Source organism: Lactuca virosa, chromosome 2 (assembly GCF_052849685.1).
Source record: "Lactuca virosa cultivar CGN04683 chromosome 2, Lactuca_virosa_CGN04683_v6, whole genome shotgun sequence".
In the NCBI taxonomy this organism is placed as follows: domain Eukaryota; kingdom Viridiplantae; phylum Streptophyta; class Magnoliopsida; order Asterales; family Asteraceae; genus Lactuca; species Lactuca virosa.
Genome location: NC_136427.1, coordinates 771041 through 794645, shown reverse-complemented (window position 1 = coordinate 794645; position 23605 = coordinate 771041). Strand labels below are relative to the sequence as shown.

General features: G+C 40.0%; 1 protein-coding gene across 1 annotated transcript; it reads left to right on the top strand.

Moving 5' to 3' along the window:
* The first annotated feature begins 3629 nt into the window (after positions 1-3629).
* LOC145158817 (secondary thiamine-phosphate synthase enzyme) lies at positions 3630-5919 on the top strand. Its single transcript, XM_079077663.1, has 8 exons — positions 3630-3915; positions 4627-4687; positions 4784-4878; positions 4951-4984; positions 5074-5128; positions 5214-5256; positions 5360-5432; positions 5605-5919. The coding sequence occupies exons 1-7, from the start codon at positions 3703-3705 to the stop codon at positions 5429-5431; spliced, it is 573 nt and encodes a 190-aa protein (XP_078933789.1). The 5' UTR covers positions 3630-3702; the 3' UTR covers position 5432; positions 5605-5919.
* Positions 5920-23605: the final 17686 nt, after the last annotated feature.

Below are 23605 nucleotides of genomic sequence, written 5' to 3'. Positions count from 1 at the left end.
ACACACATTTATATATATATTTATATATTTATATATATAAATTTGAACTTAATTATATTAACCATGTAAAATTTATTAGTTTGTTAAACCTCGGCTGGTTAAATTAAAAATACAAACACCTATACTTAAGAGACCCCAATCTACGTGCCATTGGTCTTTATTGCATCGCGGCCCACGGGGGTTTGATCGTCGAACTATGACCGAATTGAACCGGTTTTTACAAAAAGTACCTATTGATGTTGTCAAAAAGGGGGAGAAAAGCTTAGTTTTGCTATGTTGTCACTTGATCATTTATTGAATAGCAGACACTCTTGAAAGAAAGAATGTTATAAATCTGAGGGGGAGCTAAATCTAAGGGGTAGAAATCAGTATATTACTTCAGTTGTATTTATCTATTAGTTCATTCTTTATTAGTTTAGTTTTGACATCATCAAATATGAGGAGATTGTTTGGTCACTCATTTGTATAGATTTGATAATGCAAATTATATACTTAATAGTTATAGTTTATATGCTCACTATAGACAACCAGTCTTGTCTAAGTAAGTGTAAATAGTATAACTTAAACAACCTGCTCTGTCAGAGCTAGTTTAGTTACTTAATCAGAAGATATGTTGATAGAAGTTCATATGTCGAAGACTGAAGAACATCTCCTGATAAATGGAAGACCCTGAAGACTCTATCAGCACCAAAGAAATGAAGATACCATCTATTGAAGACTGATCAGTGTGTCCAGACATTGATGGTTATACACTAATGACACACTGATCAGATGATACACTGATGATATTCACTGATGGTCATTCACTATCTGAAGCTGAAGCTGATCAACTTGACCCTGACGATGATGACTGAAGCTGAAGCTGATCTTACTGACGTTGATGACTGAAGCTGAAGCTGATCTTCCTGACGCTAAAGCTGATGCTCTAATCAGCTTCTGAAGTGTTGGTGTTGATATCTAAATCTGGAGAAGATATGATTTAATACATTCCTTATATACCAAATTAGTTTATATGTATATTAGATACAATCCCTTGATTAAAGGAATTGTCTAGATTAGATTAGTATATATACAACATTAGGGTGAAATCCAAATGTATAGCTTGGTGTTGTCATTGGCTTTGTGTTAATAGTCTTTGTGACAACCCCATTTTTTTGGTGAAAACAAACTCTTTCTTGGTGAAAGAGACAATTTGGAGAATCTCTTGTGTTCTTTACTTTTTCTGTTTTTCATTGTTCTTTATGGTTCTTTCTGGTTTATATTTGATCTACAAATCTTCAAAGGGTTTGGGACTTTCAGATGGAAATAGATGACCTTTTGAACCTTTAGCGAATATAAATAATGACGATAGTGTGCGTGGTTGAACATTATGTCAGGAACAAACAAAACATTAATACTCATAAGAAAAATGATTTCTTGTGAATAATTTTTGAATTTTATTAGGTCGGGGAACTTGAATATATTATAAAATTCCACCACAAAGAATAGAATATGACTGCAAAAGTTTATTGGAATTTCTTTTTTCCAGACTAAGTATACATATGTTTATACGTTCTTGGGGATGTTGATTATTTTTTAATGTTTGAAAAAGTGTAGTTGTTTAGTGATGTAAAAGCTTCCCATGTGGTCATTTTGGTGAATACCTATTGATTATTGAAGAATAAATCATGTTAAATGTTTTTATAATATTATACTATGCCAAAATACAGTTTCAAAACCTTTGTATTAGCTCATGTGATATCAAAACACAATAAATTGCCAAGATACTTGTAGTACAAAAATGAAACAATTTATGCATACGAAAACAAATTAATATATAAATTAAAATAAGGAAAACTTATCCAAAAATGATTCAGTAAACATAAAATTGTGTAATTCATACACTCAAATTAACTTGTTAGTGGTACTAAAATGCATTAAGGTAATGCACATTTTAAATAAGCAATCATAAATATCTCTCTCCAATTGCAGATACCATCCTTATCGTTTTGTGAAAATTATGTACATGTTTATGATAAACTTTAAGAATAGGATTAATCTTTGAAAAAAAATATGTACATGTATTTCGATTAAATCCATATACTTTGCTATTATATAAGTATCTTCATAAAATGTTCTAAAACACATAAATATTTATTTATGCCAGATCATTAGGAGTTTGACTATTTTCTTGGTATATCAACTACACAAAACAAATATGGCATGTATATCAGTCAATAAGAATATATCATCGAGACCCTCAAGTATGCACACATGCTTAACTACAAACTATGTCACACATCTGTCAATACATATGCTAAGCTCGATGCCTCGGGGCACCCATATGGATGAATATACCTTTATATCATAGCTTAATATGTGCTCTCATGTACCTTACTTTTACTCCTCATGATCTAACATAGACAATCCATCAAATATGTTTGTTCAAGCATAACCCTACAAAATTTCATTTCAACACTTTGAAATACATTATCCATTGCATCACAACATTGTTGGCCATGGACTACAACTTCACGCCACCCCATTTGTTAGTCTCGTTTCATATTCTGATAATAAGAAGGATCCCCTTCGCACATAGACCCGCTTAAGGTTACTATGTGTTTCTTGGTACAAACCTTTTAGCGACAAAACATTATATCTTAATCCAATGTCAAGGTGGAGTATTGAGGGGTGCCAAATGCTGCCAGTGAGACCTGTTAGCTTCGAAACCTTCTTTGAGAAATGCATTTTTCACCGTCCAAAGCTATGGTTGTGTATTGAAACAATGTGAGTGTTGTCTACCTTTATGCCAACATGTTAACCATAAACAAATGAAGCATGTCAAGATCGACATACACTTTGCTCTTGACAAAATGGTTGTGGTCCATATTCGAGTTCATCACGTGCCCTCCAACCAGGCCCGTCTCAAAGGGTGGACGATAACGGCGACCGTCCATGACCTATTTTTTAAAATGGCCCAAAAATTTTATGAACTTTATTTATTATATGTTAAACAAAATCGATCTTGAAGATATCATTAATAATTTTGCATCTCAAAAAGCTAGAAGAAGTATTTTTCTTTAAATATATGGATTTTTGTAATAAAAAATGTTATGTTTAGAAGCTCGTATAAATAATTTTTTTTTCAAATATTGAGTTATTATAAAAAAATCAATGAAATTTGTGTATTTTAAGGGCAATTTTCTCTCTTTTGTCTAGGGCCCAAAATATGTTTGGAACGACCCTACCTCCAACTCTAAATACACCAACGTATTCCTACATACCTGTTTAATGAGTTCCTATCCGGTTTAAATGTCAAACACTTCCTTCCCGATGAAACGCATGAAACGCATGAGACGTGAATGTATGCATATTAGATGTATAGTTGAACTTTTATTCGACCTATGTTTAGCCTTTTCACATATAAAATGTTAGTACCATGTATTGTCTATGCATTCCTATTAATAGAGAGAGTACGTTCACGAAAAAAATATCTTCAACGATACACACAATTGTGAATTAAAGAATAATCGACTAGGTAAAATCGCGGACCATAAACCATACAAAATAATGGCTCAGGAAACTTTTTGGGCTTCATGCGTTATTTTGTGGTCAAAATTTAAATGAAGCTGCGTGTATCACTTTTAGGCCGCAAAAGCCCAGATTCACTTTTTCGCTAACTAGCGAGTGTGTTCAGTTCAAAGGTAAGGGCAATCGGTGGAAATGCAATCGTCCGTGTCATTGTCGTCAGCAACAGCTGCAGCTCCATTCGGTGGGGTCAAAAAGTCGGCGACATCTTCGTTTCCGGTGAAAGCTCTCTATACTCCGACGCCGAGCACCTTAAGCGATCCTTCGGTCATGGCGGCTCCGAAATGGGCTCAGAAGACAATAACCCTCCCTCCTCAGAAACGTGGTTGTCATCTTATTACTCCCAAGGCAAATATTCTTTACCAAGCTATACTTTATTTTATTCATATAGCGATCGTGCACCGATTATGTGTACAACAGTAACATCTTAGTGTAGTTTGATTATGTTATAGCTTTTGTATTTCTACGGGCTCCTATCTTCAAAGTTTTCTGCAATTCTACCGGATTATGCTGCTCTATTTGGTACTATTCAGGATAGCATAATCGAAAGAAGAAACTGAAATTCCAATGGATAACATGTGATTGAGAATTTGCAATGGCGTTGCTCCAGTTCATATCCATAGAATTAGGGTTCTATGGAAATTAGGGAAAGGATTTTTTTTTTTTTTTTTTTTTGAGAATCAAAATATGAAGAAGACTCATATTTTAACCAAGACTCTTGCGTCTTGTCCAATTTGTCACGATGAGAAATATGTCATTTTTACTTACTGAAGTTGCGCATGATCCAATGTGATATTATTAAAGGCTAACTATTATGTCAATTGACTATGACTTGTAACTCCAATGATTAGAATAATGTTGATGTGTCAAAAAGGTTTTTCATTTGGATTTCATCCAGTCCTGTAATATTTATATAGCTTCCCTAAATGTCACTAATATTCGATTGAGTTGTTTTAAAGCAAACAATATCAATTATCAAAAGTATCACATTCTCTTTGATCTCTCATTTTGTTAAGATTATTGATACGTATTTACTCATGGCCTCATGGGTTGTACCAGATCTTGAAGGAAATTGGTGAAGATTTGTCTGGATTTAAATGTGGTCTTGCAAATCTGTTTTGTAAGTTAGTGAGTTAAAAAGCAAACAACAGATTATCATTAAACAAACATATGTTTTTTAAATAATAATAATGCATGCATCCATCCTTGAAAACAGTGCAGCACACGAGTGCATCATTGACCATCAATGAAAACTACGACTCAGATGTCAGAGCTGACACGGAGACTTTTCTCAACAGAGTCGTCCCAGAGGTAGGCTTGTCGTTTTTCTTTTCTTATGCCACCTAGCGTTGTTCCTGATACTGATACGGAGTGTTCTTTCAGGGAAGATCTGCACCCTGGAAACATACCATTGAAGGTTACTTTTGTACATTCATGATTCATGAATCATGTGATGTGCATGTTTCTTGATTTTGCTGACATGGAGTTTGTGTATATGCAATGCAGGTCCAGATGATATGCCAGCACACATTAAGTCATCAATGTTTGGGTGTGCTCTCACGTATGGATGGATATTATATATTAGTTTTTTCTTTTTCTTCTTATGTATGCATTCATCAGTTCCACTGACACTTATAAATTGTCAGGATACCAATTACAGATGGACAGCTCAACATGGGAACTTGGCAGGTCAATAGTAAACTCTTGGGTGAAAAAATGATTAATGATTTCTTGATATAATGTAATATTGGTGTTGATTATTGATAAAATGATGTGAATGCTGTTTGTGAAGGGGATATGGCTGTGTGAGCATCGTGATGCACCTACTGCACGCAAAGTTGTCATCACCCTAAATGGAGTTTAAGGTGGCAACTATTGGAAATATATTTTGTGTTTATAAAGAGAGTAAATTACATTTTTGGTCCTTTAGTATAGCTAATATTTGCTAGAACCAAAATTGTAATTTACTCTATTGTTTTGTTTTGTTTTGTTTTGTGTTTTTTTTTATGCCTATCAAGCCTTTGTCTTTGATTGTAGATTCGTGTGAAGATGCGAGCAACATGGAATGATGGGCTTATATAATAATGTATGTAATATAATGGCAAAGGGGCGTGGGATTTGCTATCAAGTTGAAATGGCATATTAGTGAATGAGGTTTATGCTTTGTATGTTTTTTCTTTGATAAAATCATCAAGTGCCATGAGCTCATGATGTTTTGGGAAAAGCTTAGGCATGTTTGATGCATCTTGTTGCATAAACTTTATTTTATTGTATCAAAATCATCAACTTATTAGGGCTTATGGTTACAATTCTATGCAATTCTATGAAAGGAAGACGTTACAGTTTATATAATCTAACAACATGAGACCTATAATCTAACAATATGAGACCTGTTCTGAATTTTACCATCGGTTGTAAGAACCGTATTGAATTGCAACACCTTCATATGCATATCCATGCATTTATTATCGATTTTAGACTATTTCAGTTAGTTTGTTGGGAAAATGCAACTGTAGCACAAGTAACTTTTGCGTTTGGTTCGATTTGACCAACTATGTTATTTTTTTGCACAATTGACCATTAATATTTTAGTGTAGATGTCAATTACACTATTGTAGTCGATTTTAGAAGGTTTCCTGATTTCTCATCCTGCCTGTCATTTATTTTAAATTGAAATTGTTAATGATGTGTATATTTGGTCCATGTCATTTTAATGAAAGATATTAACATAGATCCTCACTTCACTCGTCTCCTTCCCCTAGACCTCAATTTACTATATATGAAGTAAACGGCGAGTCAACAGTTAGGGTTTTCACAGTTGCGTCCTATCCGATCGAGGTATTAGTGTTGCCGATCAAGTTCTAAATGAAGCTAGTAGCATAAATGGCACAACCTAATCATGATGTTGGAATGTTTGCGATAGTGGAGCTTAATTACCAAGGTGTATTTACTAGTAATCCTTTGTCTTACTTTGGGGGGGGGGGTGGAGTGAAAAACTCCTTCAATAATGTTAATTTTTCTTCTATGACTTATTCTGAGTGTCACTTTCCTGGAACGTTTCATGCATGGGGAGATTAAAAAACTTTACTACTATGAACCAGAAAAAGCTTTATGTGATGACATTCGACCAATTTTAGATGATGTAGATTATGTTGCTTTTATTTATGATGTATATGGCACAAATGACATAATTTATGTCTATGTTGACCATGATGGGGATGGACTTAGGGGGCGGTTTGATGAAGAACAAAATGAAGGTGATGATAACGACTCATGTGTTGATGGTGTGGAAAATGGAGATAATCTTAGGGATGAGGAGGTTGAAAATGATGAAAATGTTATCCCTATGAACAGAACAACCCATGATCCTTTCTTGAGTCAATTGATGATGAGGAAAATTGTAACATCCCGGAACTTAGGGCAAAAATAATAACCGACCATTTAACAGTGAATCTCGTGATAATCTGACTTATTGGGTTTTAGTGCATCTAAAGTAAAATAAATAATTTTATTTCAGTTATTATATGTTGTCAAATGATACCTACTTCCAAATGTATAAACTGTAAACCGAATCAAACCGCTTAAACGACAACGCAAATAAATGCGTTTGAAAAACTGAAATTTTGCATTAAACAATTTTGAGTAAAACAAACATTAAAATATTATAGTACATGTTTCCCTATTCCCGAAAATATAAAGAACGTCCAAAACGGAGTTCGTATGCAAAAGATATGCAGTTTTAAGAAAACAGACAGTAAAACACTGTTTTTCTTTAATCGCGTAAAACCGAATCGATCCGTTGAGACACCTACACTTTGCCGATGGGATTTCTTAGAACGTTTTTGGAATCAGACTATAGTCTATTATTTAATTTCATACTAGAAATATTTTTAGCGAATATATTTACAAAAGTCGCGAAAACGGACACCGCTAGCCGTTTAGACGCAATACTTAGAATGCGATTTCTCGGAGTTCCGTAACTCTAAAAATTAATCTGTTTGATGTTTCGGAATCCTTGAATTAAACTCTATCTAATGACACTATCGGAAAAGTTTCTCGACATACGGATCCCGATACACCAAAATTAAGTTAGTTTTGGGCATGTAATGGATGAGTGACCTCATTGTGGGACCCACCAAACCTTGCTAGACAAAAATCTGATTTCTTTGTTTCCCTCTTCCCACGTAAACCACCACCACAATAATCCTTTGGAGTATACTCTTCCTTCTAAGTACAATCCTAGTTTTATGTGGAGTGTTGGTTTTTCTATGGAGGCATTGACATATGAGCTTGTTAGAGGCTATAAGTAGAGGGTCTTTGGTCCTCATTTCCTCACAACTCAGCAACCATCACCTCTCTCCCTCTAGTTATTGACCTCTCTCTACATCTCTCTCTAAATCTCTCTCATTTACACTCTCTCTATTACTCTCGGTACACACACCCAAACACCACATATGTAACAACGTGAAATTTTCAAAACAATTTTTCATTTTTAAATCATACTTTCAATTACACAATAACATAAAAACATAATGTATCCACTGTGTCATAACAAAACATGTCCCAGAATCTCAATAACATAAACTCCATAAGTGTGTATGGATCATGCCGACGCCTTCCCGCGATCCTCGCTAGTACCTGAAACGCATAACATAACAACTGTAAGCATAAAAGCTTAGTGAGTTCCCCAAAATACCACATACGCACATACGCCACTCACGACTATAAGACCTTCCGGTCTCTATGTCTCAGGGAAATTCCGTCCCATAACCCTGGTAGACCTTCCGGCCCTACCCGTAATGGCCTTCCGGCCCATATCATCCTCACTTTCCGGTCCATATCATCCTGACCTTCCGGTCCACATCACGGCATACATAACACACACATATCACATAACATCATACAGTACATACACCTCATAGCATACAAGACCTTCCGGTCACACATAGGTACCCTTCCAGGTACAGTATAGTGAGAAGACTCACCTCGGGTAACTCGGATAATCTCGCATACGGATATACTGATCTAGCCCCCGCCTAATCACATAAACAATATCCTCAAATAAATAATGGCTCTCAAAGGCTAGATTAAATCCCTTTATACCATCCCACAGAAGGGTAAAAGACCATTTTACCCCTCCCGGACCTAAAAGTCCAAATGTTGACCAAAACCCTAAAAGTCAACGAAAGTCAACAGGGGGCAGTACGCGGCGCGTACCAGCTCTTGTACGCAGGGCGTACTCCGGCGATCCAGAATCGGGATCCCAAGTCAGCTCGGACCCTCTCCTATGCTGCCACTGGAACTGAACCATGGGCACCTCCTTGTTCCTCAGAACCTTGATCTACCGATCCAGGATCGCGATTGGTCTCTCAACATAATTCAATCACGCATCCACCTGAACATCCTCCAGTGGCACTACCGCCGACTCGTCGGCTATACACTTCCTTAACTGAGACACGTGGAAAGTATCATGAATCTGGCTCAACTCCGCAGGCAGCTCCAAACGGTATGCTACCCTGCCTACCCTGGCGGTCACCCTGAAAGGACCAATGTACCGGGGCCCCAACTTGCCCCTCTTCCTGAATCAAATTACTCCTTTCCAAGGAGACACCTTCAGGAGTACAAAATCCCCGACCTGAAACTCGAGCTTGGACCGTCGCCTATCCGCATAACTCTTCTGGCGACTCTGGGCTGTCAACGACCTCTGTCTAACCTGCTGTATCTGCTCGGTCGTCTGAAGCACTATCTCAGTGCTGCCCATCACGCGCTGTCCTACCTCTCCCCAGCAAATGGGAGTCTGACACCTCCTCCCATACAACAACTCGAAGGGAGGCATACCAATACTCGAGTGATGGCTGTTATTATAGGAAAACTCAGCCAAAGGCAAACACGTGTCCCAACTTCCTCCGAAGTCCAACACACATGCCCGAAGCATGTCCTCGAGTGTCTGGATCGTCCGCTCACTCTGTCCATCTAAGCGGTACTGAAATGCAGCCTCGTGCCCAACTCCTCATGGAACTTCTTCCAGAACCTGGAAGTGAAACATACATCCTGATCTGATACAATCGAGATCGGCACTCGACGACGCGATACCACCTCTCTCACATACAACTCGGCCAGCCTCTCTGCGGAAGAGCTCTCACTGATAGCAAGGAAGTGGGCGCTCTTCGTCAGCCGGTCGACTATCACCCAAATTGCATCGACGCCCCTCGCGGTTCTCGGCAATTTGGTGATAAAATCCATAGAAATCTGTTCTCACTTCCACTGGGGAACCTCAAGTGGCTGTAACTTGCCATGCGGACGTTGGTGCTCGGCCTTAATCCTGCGACAGGTCAAGCACCTCTCAACAAACCACGCGACATCCCTCTTCATGCAGGGCCACCAATACTCTCTCTTCAGGTCCAAATACATCTTAGTGGCCCCGGGATGGATCGAGAACCTCGATCTGTGCGCCTCCTCCATCAGAATGGTACGCGCCCCGGCTGCATATGGCACCCAAATTCGAACCTGAAAGGTCATCAGCCCTCGGCTATCGGTAACGAACTCGGATACCTGCCCGATCACCCGCTCCCTTTTGCGGTTCTCCGGCATCACGGCCTCTGCCTGGGCCTCCCGAATAGTGTCCAACACCGGAGTCATCACCGTCAATCGCATACAAATGTCCCGAATCGGGGCACTCTCCGCCCTACGGCTTAGGGCATCGGCTACAACATTAGCTTTGCCCGGGTGGTACAGGATCTCGCAATCATAATCCTTTACCACATCCAACCATCTCCTCTGGCACATATTCAGGTTGGGCTGATCCATCAAATACTTCAAGCTCTTGTGGTCCGTGTATATAGTACACCGAACCCCATACAGGTAGTGACACCAGATCTTGAGGGCGAACACCACTGCCCCCAACTCCAGATCATGGGTGGGATACCTCATTTTATGAGGCTTCAGCTGCCTCGATGCATACGCTATCACATGCCCTCTCTGCATAAGTACTGCACCCATCCCCGATATCGATGCGTCACAATACACCATAAAATCCTCCATCCCTTCCGGGAGGGCTAACATCGGGGCCTCGCATAATCTTTGACGAAGTGTCTCAAACGAGGTCTGCTGCTCTGGGCCCCACGAAAAAGCGACACCCTTCCGGGTTAACCTGGTGAGAGGCACGACAATCTTGGAGAAATCCCTGATAAATCTCCGATAGTAGCCGGCCAACCCCAGAAAACTCCTGATCTCGGAGGGGGATCTCGGCACCTCCCACCTCATAATTGCCTCGATCTTGGCCGGGTCGACCAATATCCCATTCTGGTTGACGAGATGCCCCAAGAACTGGACCTCTCGCAACCAGAAATCACACATGGAGAATTTGGCGTAAAGCCTCTCCGACCTCAAAACTCTGAGAATCTCTCTCAAATGCTCCTCATGCTGTTCTCTGGATCTCGAATACACCAAAATATAGTCGATGAACACGATCACCGAACGATCCAACATCAGTCTGCACACCCTGTTCATGAGATCCATGAACACTGCCGGTGCGTTGGTGAGCCCAAAAGGCATCACCACGAACTCGTAATGCCCATAACGAGTCCTAAACACCGTTTTCTGGATATCCTCATCCCGCACTCTCATCTGATGATATCCAGACCTCAAATCTATCTTGGAGAATCAAGACGCTCCATGCAATTGATCGAACAGATCATCGATCCTCGGTAAGGGGTAACGGTTCTTCACCGTCAACTTGTTCAACTCCCGGTAATCAATACACATCCGGTGTGATCCATCCTTTTTCTTGACAAAAAGGATCGGCGCTCCCCATGACGAGCTACTCGGTCAAATAAACCCCTTCCCTAGCAACTCCTGAAGCTGCGAGGATAACTCCTGCATCTCTGGCGGCGCAAGGCGATAAGGCGCCTTGGCGGTAGGCGCTGCCCCCGAAATCAAATCAATGCGAAACTCCACCTGTCTCTCGGGAGGCACACCCGACAACTCCTCGGGAAACACATCCGGGAACTCACGCACTATCGGCACATCATCAATCAAACTTGGCCCCTCGGCGGCCACTCGTGAATCCATCACATAAGCCCCAAACCCGTTACAGCCCTGCTGTAGACTCCGCCTCGCTCTAGCAGCTGAACAAAATGCTGAGCCAAAACGGGTACCCTCGCCATACACCGTAAGTACTCCCCCACTAGGGTCTCGTATCGTCACCAATTGTCGCTCGCAGTCTATAACCGCCCCAAATCGGCTTAACCAATCCATGCCCACTATGACACACACGTCCCCCATCGCTATCGGGACCAGATCTATTGGGAACTCAACACCGAAGATCTCGAGTACACATCCTCGAATCACATTCGTAGCATACACCACTCGCTCGTCATCTATGGAAACTCGTAGAGGTCGAATCAATGCCTCTCGCCGAATACTGATGTGCTGACTGAAGGCTAAAGACACAAATTATCGACTCGCACCCGAGTCAAATAACACCAAAGCAGGTACATAATTCACAAGAAAAGTACCTACACACATCATAATATAAGCACAATATCTCAAACTCAGCATAAATAAATGAAAGAATACATACCAGCCACGACATCGGGCGCTGCGCGGACCTCCTCCGCTGTCAACTGGAAAGCTCTCCCACGAGCCTTTGGTGCCTCGGCCTTCACCGACCGAACCTCAGTAGCTCGCACGGCAGCAGGGGCAGATCCCTGCGGTGCTCCCTGTGCTGTCCCCCGCAGCTGCGGATACTCGGCCATCCGGTGTCCGGTCTGGTTGCAATGAAAGCAAACCACAAATCCCTTGGGACAATCCTTGGCGATATGCCCCTCCTTGCCACATTTGTAGCAAGCACCTGATCGACAGACCCCATCATGTCCCTTTCCGCACTTCCCACAAGTACGACCCTTCTAGCCTCCAGATCTCGCATCAGTGGACTTTGTCCGCTTGGCAGCCGGCTGTGCCTGCACCGGTTGCCTGTCCCTACTCTGAGACTCGGCCTCCTCCCTGGCCTGAATCTCCAGCTCAATCTCCCTCTTCCGGGCATTTGCCTGGAGCTCAGCAAATGTCCGGTATGACGAGTTCGACACGAACTCCCTGATATCCCTCCTCAAAATGATGAAGTACCAACGCATGCGTGCCTGCTTAGACGACACGTGCTCAGGGAAAAACAACGCCCTCTCATAAAACATCCTCGTAATCGCCGTCACAGACTCAGTTCCCTGCTTGAGGGACAAGAACTCCTGGGCTAAACGCTCCCTCTCCACAGGGGAACATACTCGTCTCGAAACATCGTGGTGAACCTCTTCCAGGTCACCACAGTAAGCTCCGCCGTAGTGAAGTCTGCCGTCACAAAGTTCCACCAATCCTTCGCCTCCAAGCGAAGCTGGTTCAGTGCAAACCGAACCCTCAGCTGCTCTGGACACGATCAGGTGTAGAAGCATCCCTTGATATCATAAATCCATTTCATCGCAGTAATCAGATCCTGCGTCCCATCAAACTCTGGTGGCTTCGTGTTGCTGAACTCCCGGAATAGCAACGAGTCACCCCACTGAGGTCTAGCAGCAGCCGCAACCTCAGTAACCGCTGCGTACCGCTCATCAAAGGTCTCAATCAATGTGGTCTTGATAGACCCAAACATTTCTGGAATCTCGGCTCGGATCGCTGCAGCCACCTCATCGTGGATCATCTGACGAAGCTCCTCGTCACTCACGCCGCTCGTCTCAGGTCTGTGGCGTTTCCCAACCATGATGTCTCTGAAATACAACATAAAAATATCAGAGATTCGCTCGAGCATACTCGCACTCGATCACTCAACCCTACTTGTCCCCTAGTACCCTAAGGATTCTTACTTGGACTGCGCACCGATCCGGTGTCTTCAGTAGTATGGGCCCTATACTACCGTCCACACCGCATCAGTATTCACCCCAAGTCCTCCTCCTAGGATCCCATATCACAAGTACTCTACACCTCGCTAGCATAGGCTACCCTTAGGTAGACCTCTCATAAGCTCCTCACTGCTACCTACTCACTCTCAAGCATCTCATTGCAGCAGAAATCTTCGTAGGCTAAGGCATCACAAATCAGGCCACTCTAGTCCTAATATGAATACCTAGCCTACTCTAGCATGCATAACATATCATAACATATCTCATAGCACATAATGTAAGGGTATTTTGGGAAATCACCGTTCGGGGGCTGGCTGATCGTACACACTGCTTCCTTCTGCTTTTCTCAAATTCTTTACTTCCTTAGAAAATTTGTTTATTTTGTGAAAAACTTCCTTAAACCCTCAGTTTGAGTTCAGATACGCCCGAAGGTGCATCCGAATCCCTCAAACCAAGGCTCTGATACCAACTTGTAACAACATGAAATTTTCAAAACAATTTTTCATTTTTAAATCAGACTTTCAATTACACGATAACATAAAAACATAATGTATCCACTGGGTCAAAACAAAACATGTCCCAGAATCTCAATAACATAAACTCCATAAGTGTGTATGGATCATGCCGACGCCTTCCCGCGATCCTCGCTAGTACCTGAAACACATAACATAACAACTGTAAGCATAAAAGCTTAGTGAGTTCCCCAAAATACCACATACGCACATACGCCACTCACGACTATAAGACCTTCCGGTCTCTGTGTCTCAGGGAAATTCCGTCCCATAACCCTGGTAGACCTTCCGGCCCTACCCGTAATGGCCTTCCGGCCCATATCATCCTCACCTTCCGGTCCATATCATCCTGACCTTCCGGTCCACATCACGACATACATAACACATACATATCACATAACAGCATACAGTACATACACCTCATAGCATACAAGACCTTCCGGTCACACATAGGTACCCTTCCAGGTACAGTATAGTGAGAAGACTCACCTCGGGTAACTCGGATAATCTCGCACACGGATATACTGATCTAGCCCCCGCCTAATCACATAAACAATATCCTCAAATAAATAATGGCTCTCAAAGGCTAGATTAAATCCCTTTATACCATCCCACAGAAGGGTAAAAGACCATTTTACCCCTCCCTGACCTAAAAGTCTAAATGTTGACCAAAACCCTAAAAGTCAACGAAAGTCAACAGGGGGCAGTATGCGGCGCGTACCAGCTCTTGTACGCAGGGCGTACTCCGGCGATCCAGAATCGGGGTCTCAAACCCTTACGTTGCACGTTCTAAGAGTTACGCCCATCGTAAGTCTCAGCTTCAGCCTTTCCTGGATTTTGGTCTTAAACGGCTAAGACATAAACTTAAACTCTAGATCTGACTTCTCTAAGATCACTTAATCTATAAAGTCGAGACCTTTAAGCCTTTGCATGGCTGTAAAGGTCCCTAATCACTCTAACACCTCTCCTATTTCCTCATAAAGCTTAGATCTCATGCATGACTTAAGATTCACGTCTAAGTTTGGATTTTTATGAACCCACAACTCATAACACTCTGAAATATAGAAGATCTAAGCTTGTGGAGACCTTTTGCCCATAAAGTCTCCACCTTGGGACCAAAAACCCTAAAAATTGGTCCAAGAAGCACACAACAATAATAACAAGGAAAGTTCTGAGCTTTTTACCTCCAAGTGAAGCTTCTACCTCTGTAGAACTCAGATCCAAGCTTGCACTTCAACTTCTAGCCTTCACAAGAATATCGTCTTCTTCATTACTAACACACAAAGGCACTTTTAGCTCCAAAAACACTCACACAACCTTAGAATGAAGGTTGGCTCTCTTTTAGGGTTTCACTCTCTCAAATGGTGGCTGAGGATAAGGCCATAGCCTTCTTTATATAGGGCTCAAGTCTAAATTAGGGTTTTGAGTCTGGACCCGCTACGCCCAACGTAGCCTAAGGTACGCCCAACGTACCGGGTGGAGTCCGCGTCCAACTTAAGCACATAAGTACGCGCAACGTACTCTTCAGTACGCCCATCGTACTCATTTGCCTTAATATTTCCTTTAAGGGTTAAACTTGACAACTTGGAAAAGAAGAAGGGTTTAAGAGACACACCTGAATTCCGGGATGTTACCACATACTACCACCACTCTACCACCCTCCTGCCACCACCTCTCGCCGCTGCATACCGCCACCAACCACCACCTTCTGAGCTGTAAGTCCCCTCCTCCACCTCCTCTACTTTTTTTCTTTTGGTCTAGACCCATTTCATCAATCATAGCAACCACAAAGTTCAAATGAACATGAGTGTATGCATATGTTGTGAACGAGAGGAATCAAAAGGTTCTAAACCTCTTGATCAAATGTAATTCTCGTGTTGCTCTCTGGTCTTGGAATACACCAAGATGTCATCTATAAACACAATGACTGAGCAGTCGAGCATCGGTCTGCATACCCGATTCATCAGGTCCATAAATATAGCTGGCGCGTTGGTGAGCCTAAACATCATCACCACGAACTCGTAATGTCCATAACGAGTATGGAACACGGTCTTCTCCACGTCCTCCTCCCGTACCCTGACATGATTGTATCCAGACCTCAAATCTATCTTGGAGAACCAAGATGCTCCTTGCACCTGATCAAAGAGATCATCAATCCGTGGTAGTGGATAACGGTTCTTCACCGTCAACTTGTTCAACTCCCGGTAGTCAATGCACATCCGGTGTGAACCATCCTTCTTCTTCATGAAGAGTATCAATGCTCCCCACGTAGAACTGCTCAGACGAATGAACTACTTGCCAAGCAGTTCCTGCAGCTGTGACGACAACTCCTGCATCTTTGGTGGTGCCAATCGGTACGGCGCCTTGGCAATAGGGGCCGCACCTGGCACCAAGGTTGTAGAACTCGCTACTCTGTACCTGCTCGGCCGACTGGGGAGTAGCGAGTACTTGGGAGTACTTGAGGAGTACTCGGATTCGGTAATTCATGTAGAAATATTTTTAGGAAAATTATATATGTCAAAATCATAAGTTAACATCACAATTTGATTGAAATATATAACAAAATTAGATACATGTGAATACATAAAAACTGAAATACACACAAATGTCTCACTTCATAAATAATTACTGAAAATTTAAGATATATATGTAGTAATAATCACATGTGTATGTTAAATAATAAATCATTAAGTGTATTATACATATTAATCTTGAAATTCTTGATTTTTTTCTCTTTTTATGACAATTTTGACCCTTTGACCAAGTATGACCGAGTTGGCCGAGTTTGACCGAGTAGGCTCGAGTAAGACCGAGTAATACAAAGTAGGCCCGAGTTAGAGAGATGTTGACCAATTTTTGACTGAGTTTGACTTAATCCGAGTTTTTTTGCCGAGTTCACATTACTCGCCTCGGTGGAGGGCCGATTCCGAGTAATCGGACGAGTTTTGCTACACTGCCTGGCACTAGGTCGATCTTGAAATCGACCTGCCTCTCCGAAGGCACCCCGGGTAACTGTTGGATTAGGTGTCTAAGCCCATAACTATAATTGGTATGTACTTGACCCGAGAGTAGCATGGTCCATTTAGGTTGCATATCACCAGGAAAATTTGATAGGATGGACTTTTGAGAAGAGGTTATTTATGATTTGTTAATATTTTATTAGTTCTAATATATTAATATGAAATCATATTATTTAATTAGTATTGATCAAGAATTAGTTTGGAATTAATTTTATGATCAAAAGAGACTAATTAAATATAAGGGGTTGATTTGGTAAATAATTCATTCTTATGGTGTGAGCCTATGATCCATGATTACTTAGGTTGGGCTAAACCCATGGAGGTTTAAACCCATGGAGCCTAAGTAATATGGAAAGCCATGTCCATTAGGGTTTACATGGTGTAACCCTAGTTCTGCCACACTATATAAGAAGCCCCTTAGCATCCAAAAAATTACACTAGTGTTCTTTTAGTCACTATAGTGGATTTTAGTAGAAGAAACTCTCTCAAAAGTCATCCTTTGTCCTAGGTGTGTTGTGATTCCATTTGAGGCATTCATACTATTGGTGCTAAGTTCTTAAAGGTCAAACACAACAAGTTGTACAAGATACATAAAGAGGTAAACTCCTAACTAGTATTTTATGTTGTTTATGACATTTGTATGCTAGTTGTAGGCTTAATGCTTTGGAACAATATTGCATGTATAATTAGAGAAAACAAAGATCCAAAGAATTTAGGGTTGTATGTGCACCATAGGATGTTGTAGTATACTAAAACCCATCAGTGGTATCAGAGACTAGGGTTGTTTTCCATTATACTTGATGTTTTATTGGTTTTCAAAGTAAAAAAAATTGATTTTTCTGCCTTCTGCCCAGTAAACTTGCCGAGTCCACTGGGTGACTCGTCGAGTCCCTTCAGAAAATGGCCAAATCGACGAGTCCAGTTCATGTACTCGCCGAGTTGGTGCTCCAGTGGGCAGATTTTCGAGTTTTTTTGGCCTGTTTTGGATTAGAATCATTACCACAAAATGTTTTAGTTCATAAAATTTGATTTTGTTGTTAATGTAATGATGATTCTCATCCAAAATAAAAGATAATTGTCAAAGTTTCATGATTTGTATTAGTTTATATGATTAGGATAATTTCTTGAAATTTGTTTGATATAAATTATCTTAACTTATGAGTTTTATTAGATCATAGGCAAATTGTTTGATTTTTTAGTTGGATTTTTGATCTAAATGTTTTGATGAAATCCATAACTTGTCCTCAAGTTATAGAAAATGAAAGGTCTATTTTTAAATGTCATCTTAAATGGTTTTAAGTCTTCCATAACTTGTCCTCAAGTTATGGAACTTGAAGAGTCTTTTATATAAATGTTTTTATGAACTCCATAACTTGTCCTCAAGTTATGGAATGTCAAGAGTCTTTTCATAAAATCTATATTAAACTCATAAGTTATGGAAACCAAGAGTTTTGACAAGTTTCAAAACTTGCTTTTGGGATTTGTAAAGTCTCACATTTTGAATACTTTAGTTCCAAACCCTAGAGTTTTAAAAGTTAAAATTTTACATTTATACTTTATATTATTATAAGTTTGATTAATAATTATATATATATATATATATATATGTATATATATATATATATATATATATATATATATATATATATATATGTATATATATATATATATATATATATATATATGTATGTATGTATAAGACAAGTCAGTCTTACCATTAGTAGGCCTCATTCATGAAGCTGGTCTATAAGGAGGGTATAAGGTTACTGCCTGTAAAATGGCAGTTTAATGGGTGTCCAATCTCACCCACCGCTTCCTTGACTGGTGGAGGGTCGTTAGCCGAACGGGTTTGATAGGACATTTAAATTCTCATTAAAAGTATAATGAAATACTAAGTAACTAAACACTTATTGTCACACCCCCCGAACCAGACGGCGGAAACGCCCGGGGGCTCGTGTGACTAACAATTGAATTATCATCACAATGAATATACATGAAACATAACACATTCATCACCAACATTACATATAACAACCAACATTGTTCACATCAAGTACATTGTTATAAATTACATAAATTCAAAGTATTAATTGTACAATGGGTGATGTTACATAAAATAAATCCATGCATACTTGTAAATCTTCCTACTTAACGATTACCTGAGAACACAAGTTATTTTGAAAACGGTCAACATATATAATGTTGGTGAGTTCATAAGTATGTTTGAATAAAAGTCTTTGCATCTTTCGTAAAAACCCAGAAAATCCGATATTTTCTGTAAAATGTCTGAAAATGATGTGAAAATAAAGTATAAATGCATGCGTGAATTTCATAGTTGTAACATATATGAATGTAGTTTAGATTTCTTTGTATTGTAAGTAAGTGATAATTGTATACTAATATTTCCCCAGAAAATCCGATATTTTCTGATTTATAACAATGGCGAGGTTCTTGTATCGTTAAATAAGTTGTTTTGTATTGACACAATCGAAGGGTTAATCTCCGAAATGTTAAATTGGTATTGGATCTCTATATGAGCCGTTATAACCATGCATGATAATGACTAGGTTTCCCGTGTTGGCATTTTTCCAAACGTCGGTATTTGCTCGAGGTTTGTCGCCCTAGACTGGCCTAGTCTAGCTATAGTGAACAACTAAGGCGTGGGGGGTCACCCCGTATAGATCTATAAACAAACTCCCGCTCTCCCTCCAGGAAACTCTGGTTATAACTACAGGCTACGATTGTACACTCAGAGGTGCCAACCGAGATGTCTCACTAGATTCTCAACCTTTTGTACTATGTTTAATGTTTACGTGTATGTTATATGTTTTCATATTCAAAAGGTACATATATAAGTATACGAAGTTCAATGATTATGCAAAGGTATAGTTACGATCTACTAAGCATGTGAATTTCAGTCCAAGCCCAATTAGCATGTAAATGGACCACAAAAGGCCCAATAACATGTAAAAAGGGTAATTTGGGCCCAATAGACATGTAAATGGACCACCAAGGCCCAACAAACATGTGGTTATAACTAAGGCGTGGGGGGTCACCCCGTATAGATCTATAAACAAACTCCCGCTCTCCCTCCAGGAAACTCTGGTTATAACTACAGGCTACGATTGTACACTCAGAGGTGCCAACCGACATGTCTCACTAGATTCTCAACCTTTTGTACTATGTTTAATGTTTACGTGTATGTTATATGTTTTCATATTCAAAAGGTACATATATAAGTATACGAAGTTCAATGATTATGCAAAGGTATAGTTACGATCTACTAAGCATGTGAATTTCAGTCCAAGCCCAATTAGCATGTAAATGGACCACAAAGGCCCAATAACATGTAAAAAGGGTAATTTGGGCCCAATAGGCATGTAAATGGACCACCAAGGCCCAACAAACATGTGACCCATAGCTCAGGCCCAAATTAACATGTAAAGGGGTCGCAAGGCCCAATAAACATGTCATGGAAAAATATTGGGCTCAATATACACTTGGGTGGGCCCTTATGGCCCATTGGCGATGTAACGTGAATATTAGGCCCAATAAAATTGTTATCGTTGCATTCCGTCCATTTGTTATTATTTTGTTGTTTGTTTTAGTTCGAGGTTTACCGAATTGAATATAAAAAGTCCTCTTTTGTAAAAAACGACGTTTTTGGCCAGTAAGCCTCAAATTTACAATTAAGGCCCAAGGTTTTGTAAAAATAACACTTTAGTCCATAATTTATAAAAATTTGTAATTTCGTCCCAAATGTTTAGAAATTCACGGATTTAATCCAAAAATTTATATTTTGACATTTATGGCCCAGTTTTGCAGAAAAATACATTTTCCAGCACCTTGTTTGTAAAATTGACACTTTCAGCCCAATTTTGATAAAAGTTACATTTTTGGTCCAATTTAGAAATAAATGTTATTTTCACCCCTAAATTTGGTTTATTTACATTTATGACTCAAACTTTGGTCAAATAACATTTTTAATCCTGAAACTTCCATTTTTTTAGCAAATTTGGGCCCAAAACCGCGAGGCCCAAATATTTGGCCCATTAAGCTAAAATTTACATTTTTGGCCCTTTGGTAAGCATGTTTATCATAAAAATCCATTTTTATACAAGTAGGACCTGTTTAATCCCTATAAAAACATAAATGTCACTTTTTGCCCTTATCTTTTGTTTTCTTGACAATTTTGACCCTTAACAAGGTTTTTGTTTTAAACTTTTATATCTTAAACATATAAACACTTTTAACTTGATAATATAATGTATAAAGTGTCTTAGTTCATGGATCTTTACTCAATGTTACTTAAAATGTCAAGATTTGTTAAGATCTAACACATTTTTACAAAATAAACTTAGAAATCACACAAGACATGCATATAACACATAGATCTACACATTTTACTTGCATTCTCCCCTACAAATCATATGAAAACCAAAAACAAGGGGGTATGAACTCACATTTGCTTTGATGTTTTGGTTTTGAAGAAGAGGTGAAGAGATTTTTGGTCCTAGCAAGCTCCTTGAGTGGATTTCGAGCTCATGAAGTTTCTAAGGTGTGATCATGGAATAAAGCTATGTAAGAAGGAGTTTTTCATGTTAAAATGAAAGGATATGTTTGTGTTTGATAATAACTTACCAAAGATTGGAAATACTTGATGAAGATCCTTAGAACTCTAGCAAAATTTCGAGATCTTGGAGGAAGAAAGATAATATTTGAGAGTGTTTGAAAATGAAGTATGTGTATGTGGTCTTTGCTCTCCGCCGATGTAATAAGAAGAGAGAGGGTGAGATGAGTTTGCATGGAAATATGAGAAACAATTGCCTTGTTACATGGTGAATAATATGGAGGTGGCACCACCAAAGTCAATCCCCATTTCATTTTTTTTACTCATGGGCCGAGAATTTTGGGCCAGGAGAAGGGGTGGAATAGTTTGGGCCTTTACTTGTCTTTACAAGAAATTATGAGGCCTAAATGATTACTTTTCGGCCCAATGGGCTCATTAGATGGTTCACGGCCCAAAATGGCATAAAAGAATGGGTTTATGGCTTACTAGGGTTAATATGATTAGTTATGGCCCAATAAGGCCCATTAGGGTTAGAATGAATCATTCTAGACCCAAATGGTCCAAAATGTTAAAGATTTGTGAATTGGGTCCATTTAGAATCCGAATAGGGTTTCCAAGCCCAAATTAGTTAAATTGAATGCTTATTGGTCCATTAGGCCTAATAAGGAAATCCTACTCCAATATGGACTCAAACCGGGATTCTTAGGGGTTTCAGACTCTTTGCTGAACATGAAAGGTGAATTTAAATGAACACTGAGTGATATTTTATTAGAGTATATGTTTTACAATAGTTGAATGATTACACGAGAATAGAATTTTCTAGCAAAAATGCTAGTTGTGACATCATCCCCCCGTTAGAGGGAATTTCGTCCCAAAATTCTTTTGAAAACTAGGTTTGCGAAGGAAAGAATAAGTAAGGGTACTTTTGCTTCATTTGGTCTTCACGTTCGCACGTGAATTCCAGCCCATGTTTAGCGCTCCATCGAACCTTCACAATCGGAATGCGACTTTGCTTTGTACGCTTCACTTCCCTATCCATAATCTCGACTGGTTCTTCGACGAACAGGAGATTCTTGTTTATCTCAATCTCTTCCAAAGGGACAAAAAGGGTTTCATCTGATAGACACTTTTTCAGATTCGAGACGTGGAACACCGGGTGTACGTTGCTGAGCTCGGCAGGTAGCTGCAACTTGTAAGCCACTGGACCAATCCGGGCAAGAATCTCGAACGGTCCAATGTATCGCGGGTTCAATTTTACTCGTTTCATAAAGCGAATCATTCCTTTCCAAGGAGAGACCTTTAACAACACGCGGTCCCCGACTTGAAATTCTAATGGCTTTCGCCGCTTGTCGGCATAGCTCTTCTGTCGGTCTCGTGAGGCTTGAAGTCGAGATTTTATTTGGACTATCTTTTCGGTCGTCTCACGGATGATTTCGGGTCCTGTAAGAGCATTGGCTAGAGATTGCCCTTTTTCTAGTTGAGTGTCACCCACCTCGGCGCAACATAGGGGCAATCTGTATTTACGACCATAGAGTGCCTCGAAGGGAGCAACCTTGATGCTCGTGTGATAATTGTTGTTATAGGAGAATTCGATCAAAGGCAAGTGCGTATCCCATGACTTGCCGAAGTCAATCACGCAAGCTCGGAGCATATCCTCGAGTGTCTGGATGGTGCGCTCATTCTGACCATCCGTTTGTGGGTGGTAGGCAGTGCTCATATCTAGCTGTGTTCCTATTGCCTTCTGAAGAGCTTTCCAGAATCTTGAAGTGAATCTGCTATCTCAATCCGAGATAATAGATACTGGCACTCCGTGGAGTCTCACAACCTCCTTGATGTAGATTCGGGTAAGCTTTTCCATATTGTAGGATTCTTTTATTGGTAGTAAATGAGCGGATTTTGTTAATCTATCGACGATTACCCAGATAGCATCCAATCCATCTGTTGTCTTTAGCAATTTGGTCACGAAGTCCATAGTAATCCTTTCCCATTTCCACTCGGGTATCACTAGTTGTTGCAGTAGTCCCGAGGGATTTTGGTATTCTACTTTCACTT

What these genes read in the sequence shown, in the direction of transcription:
- LOC145158817 (XM_079077663.1), top strand. Translation starts at nt 3,703, where the DNA reads ATGCAATCGTCCGTGTCATTGTCGTCAGCAACAGCTGCAGCTCCATTC. An exon ending in GTCATCTTATTACTCCCAAG is followed by an intron (nt 3,916 to 4,626) that starts GCAAATATTCTT and finishes GGGTTGTACCAG; the next exon opens with ATCTTGAAGGAAATTGGTGA. An exon ending in TGGTCTTGCAAATCTGTTTT is followed by an intron (nt 4,688 to 4,783) that starts GTAAGTTAGTGA and finishes CCTTGAAAACAG; the next exon opens with TGCAGCACACGAGTGCATCA.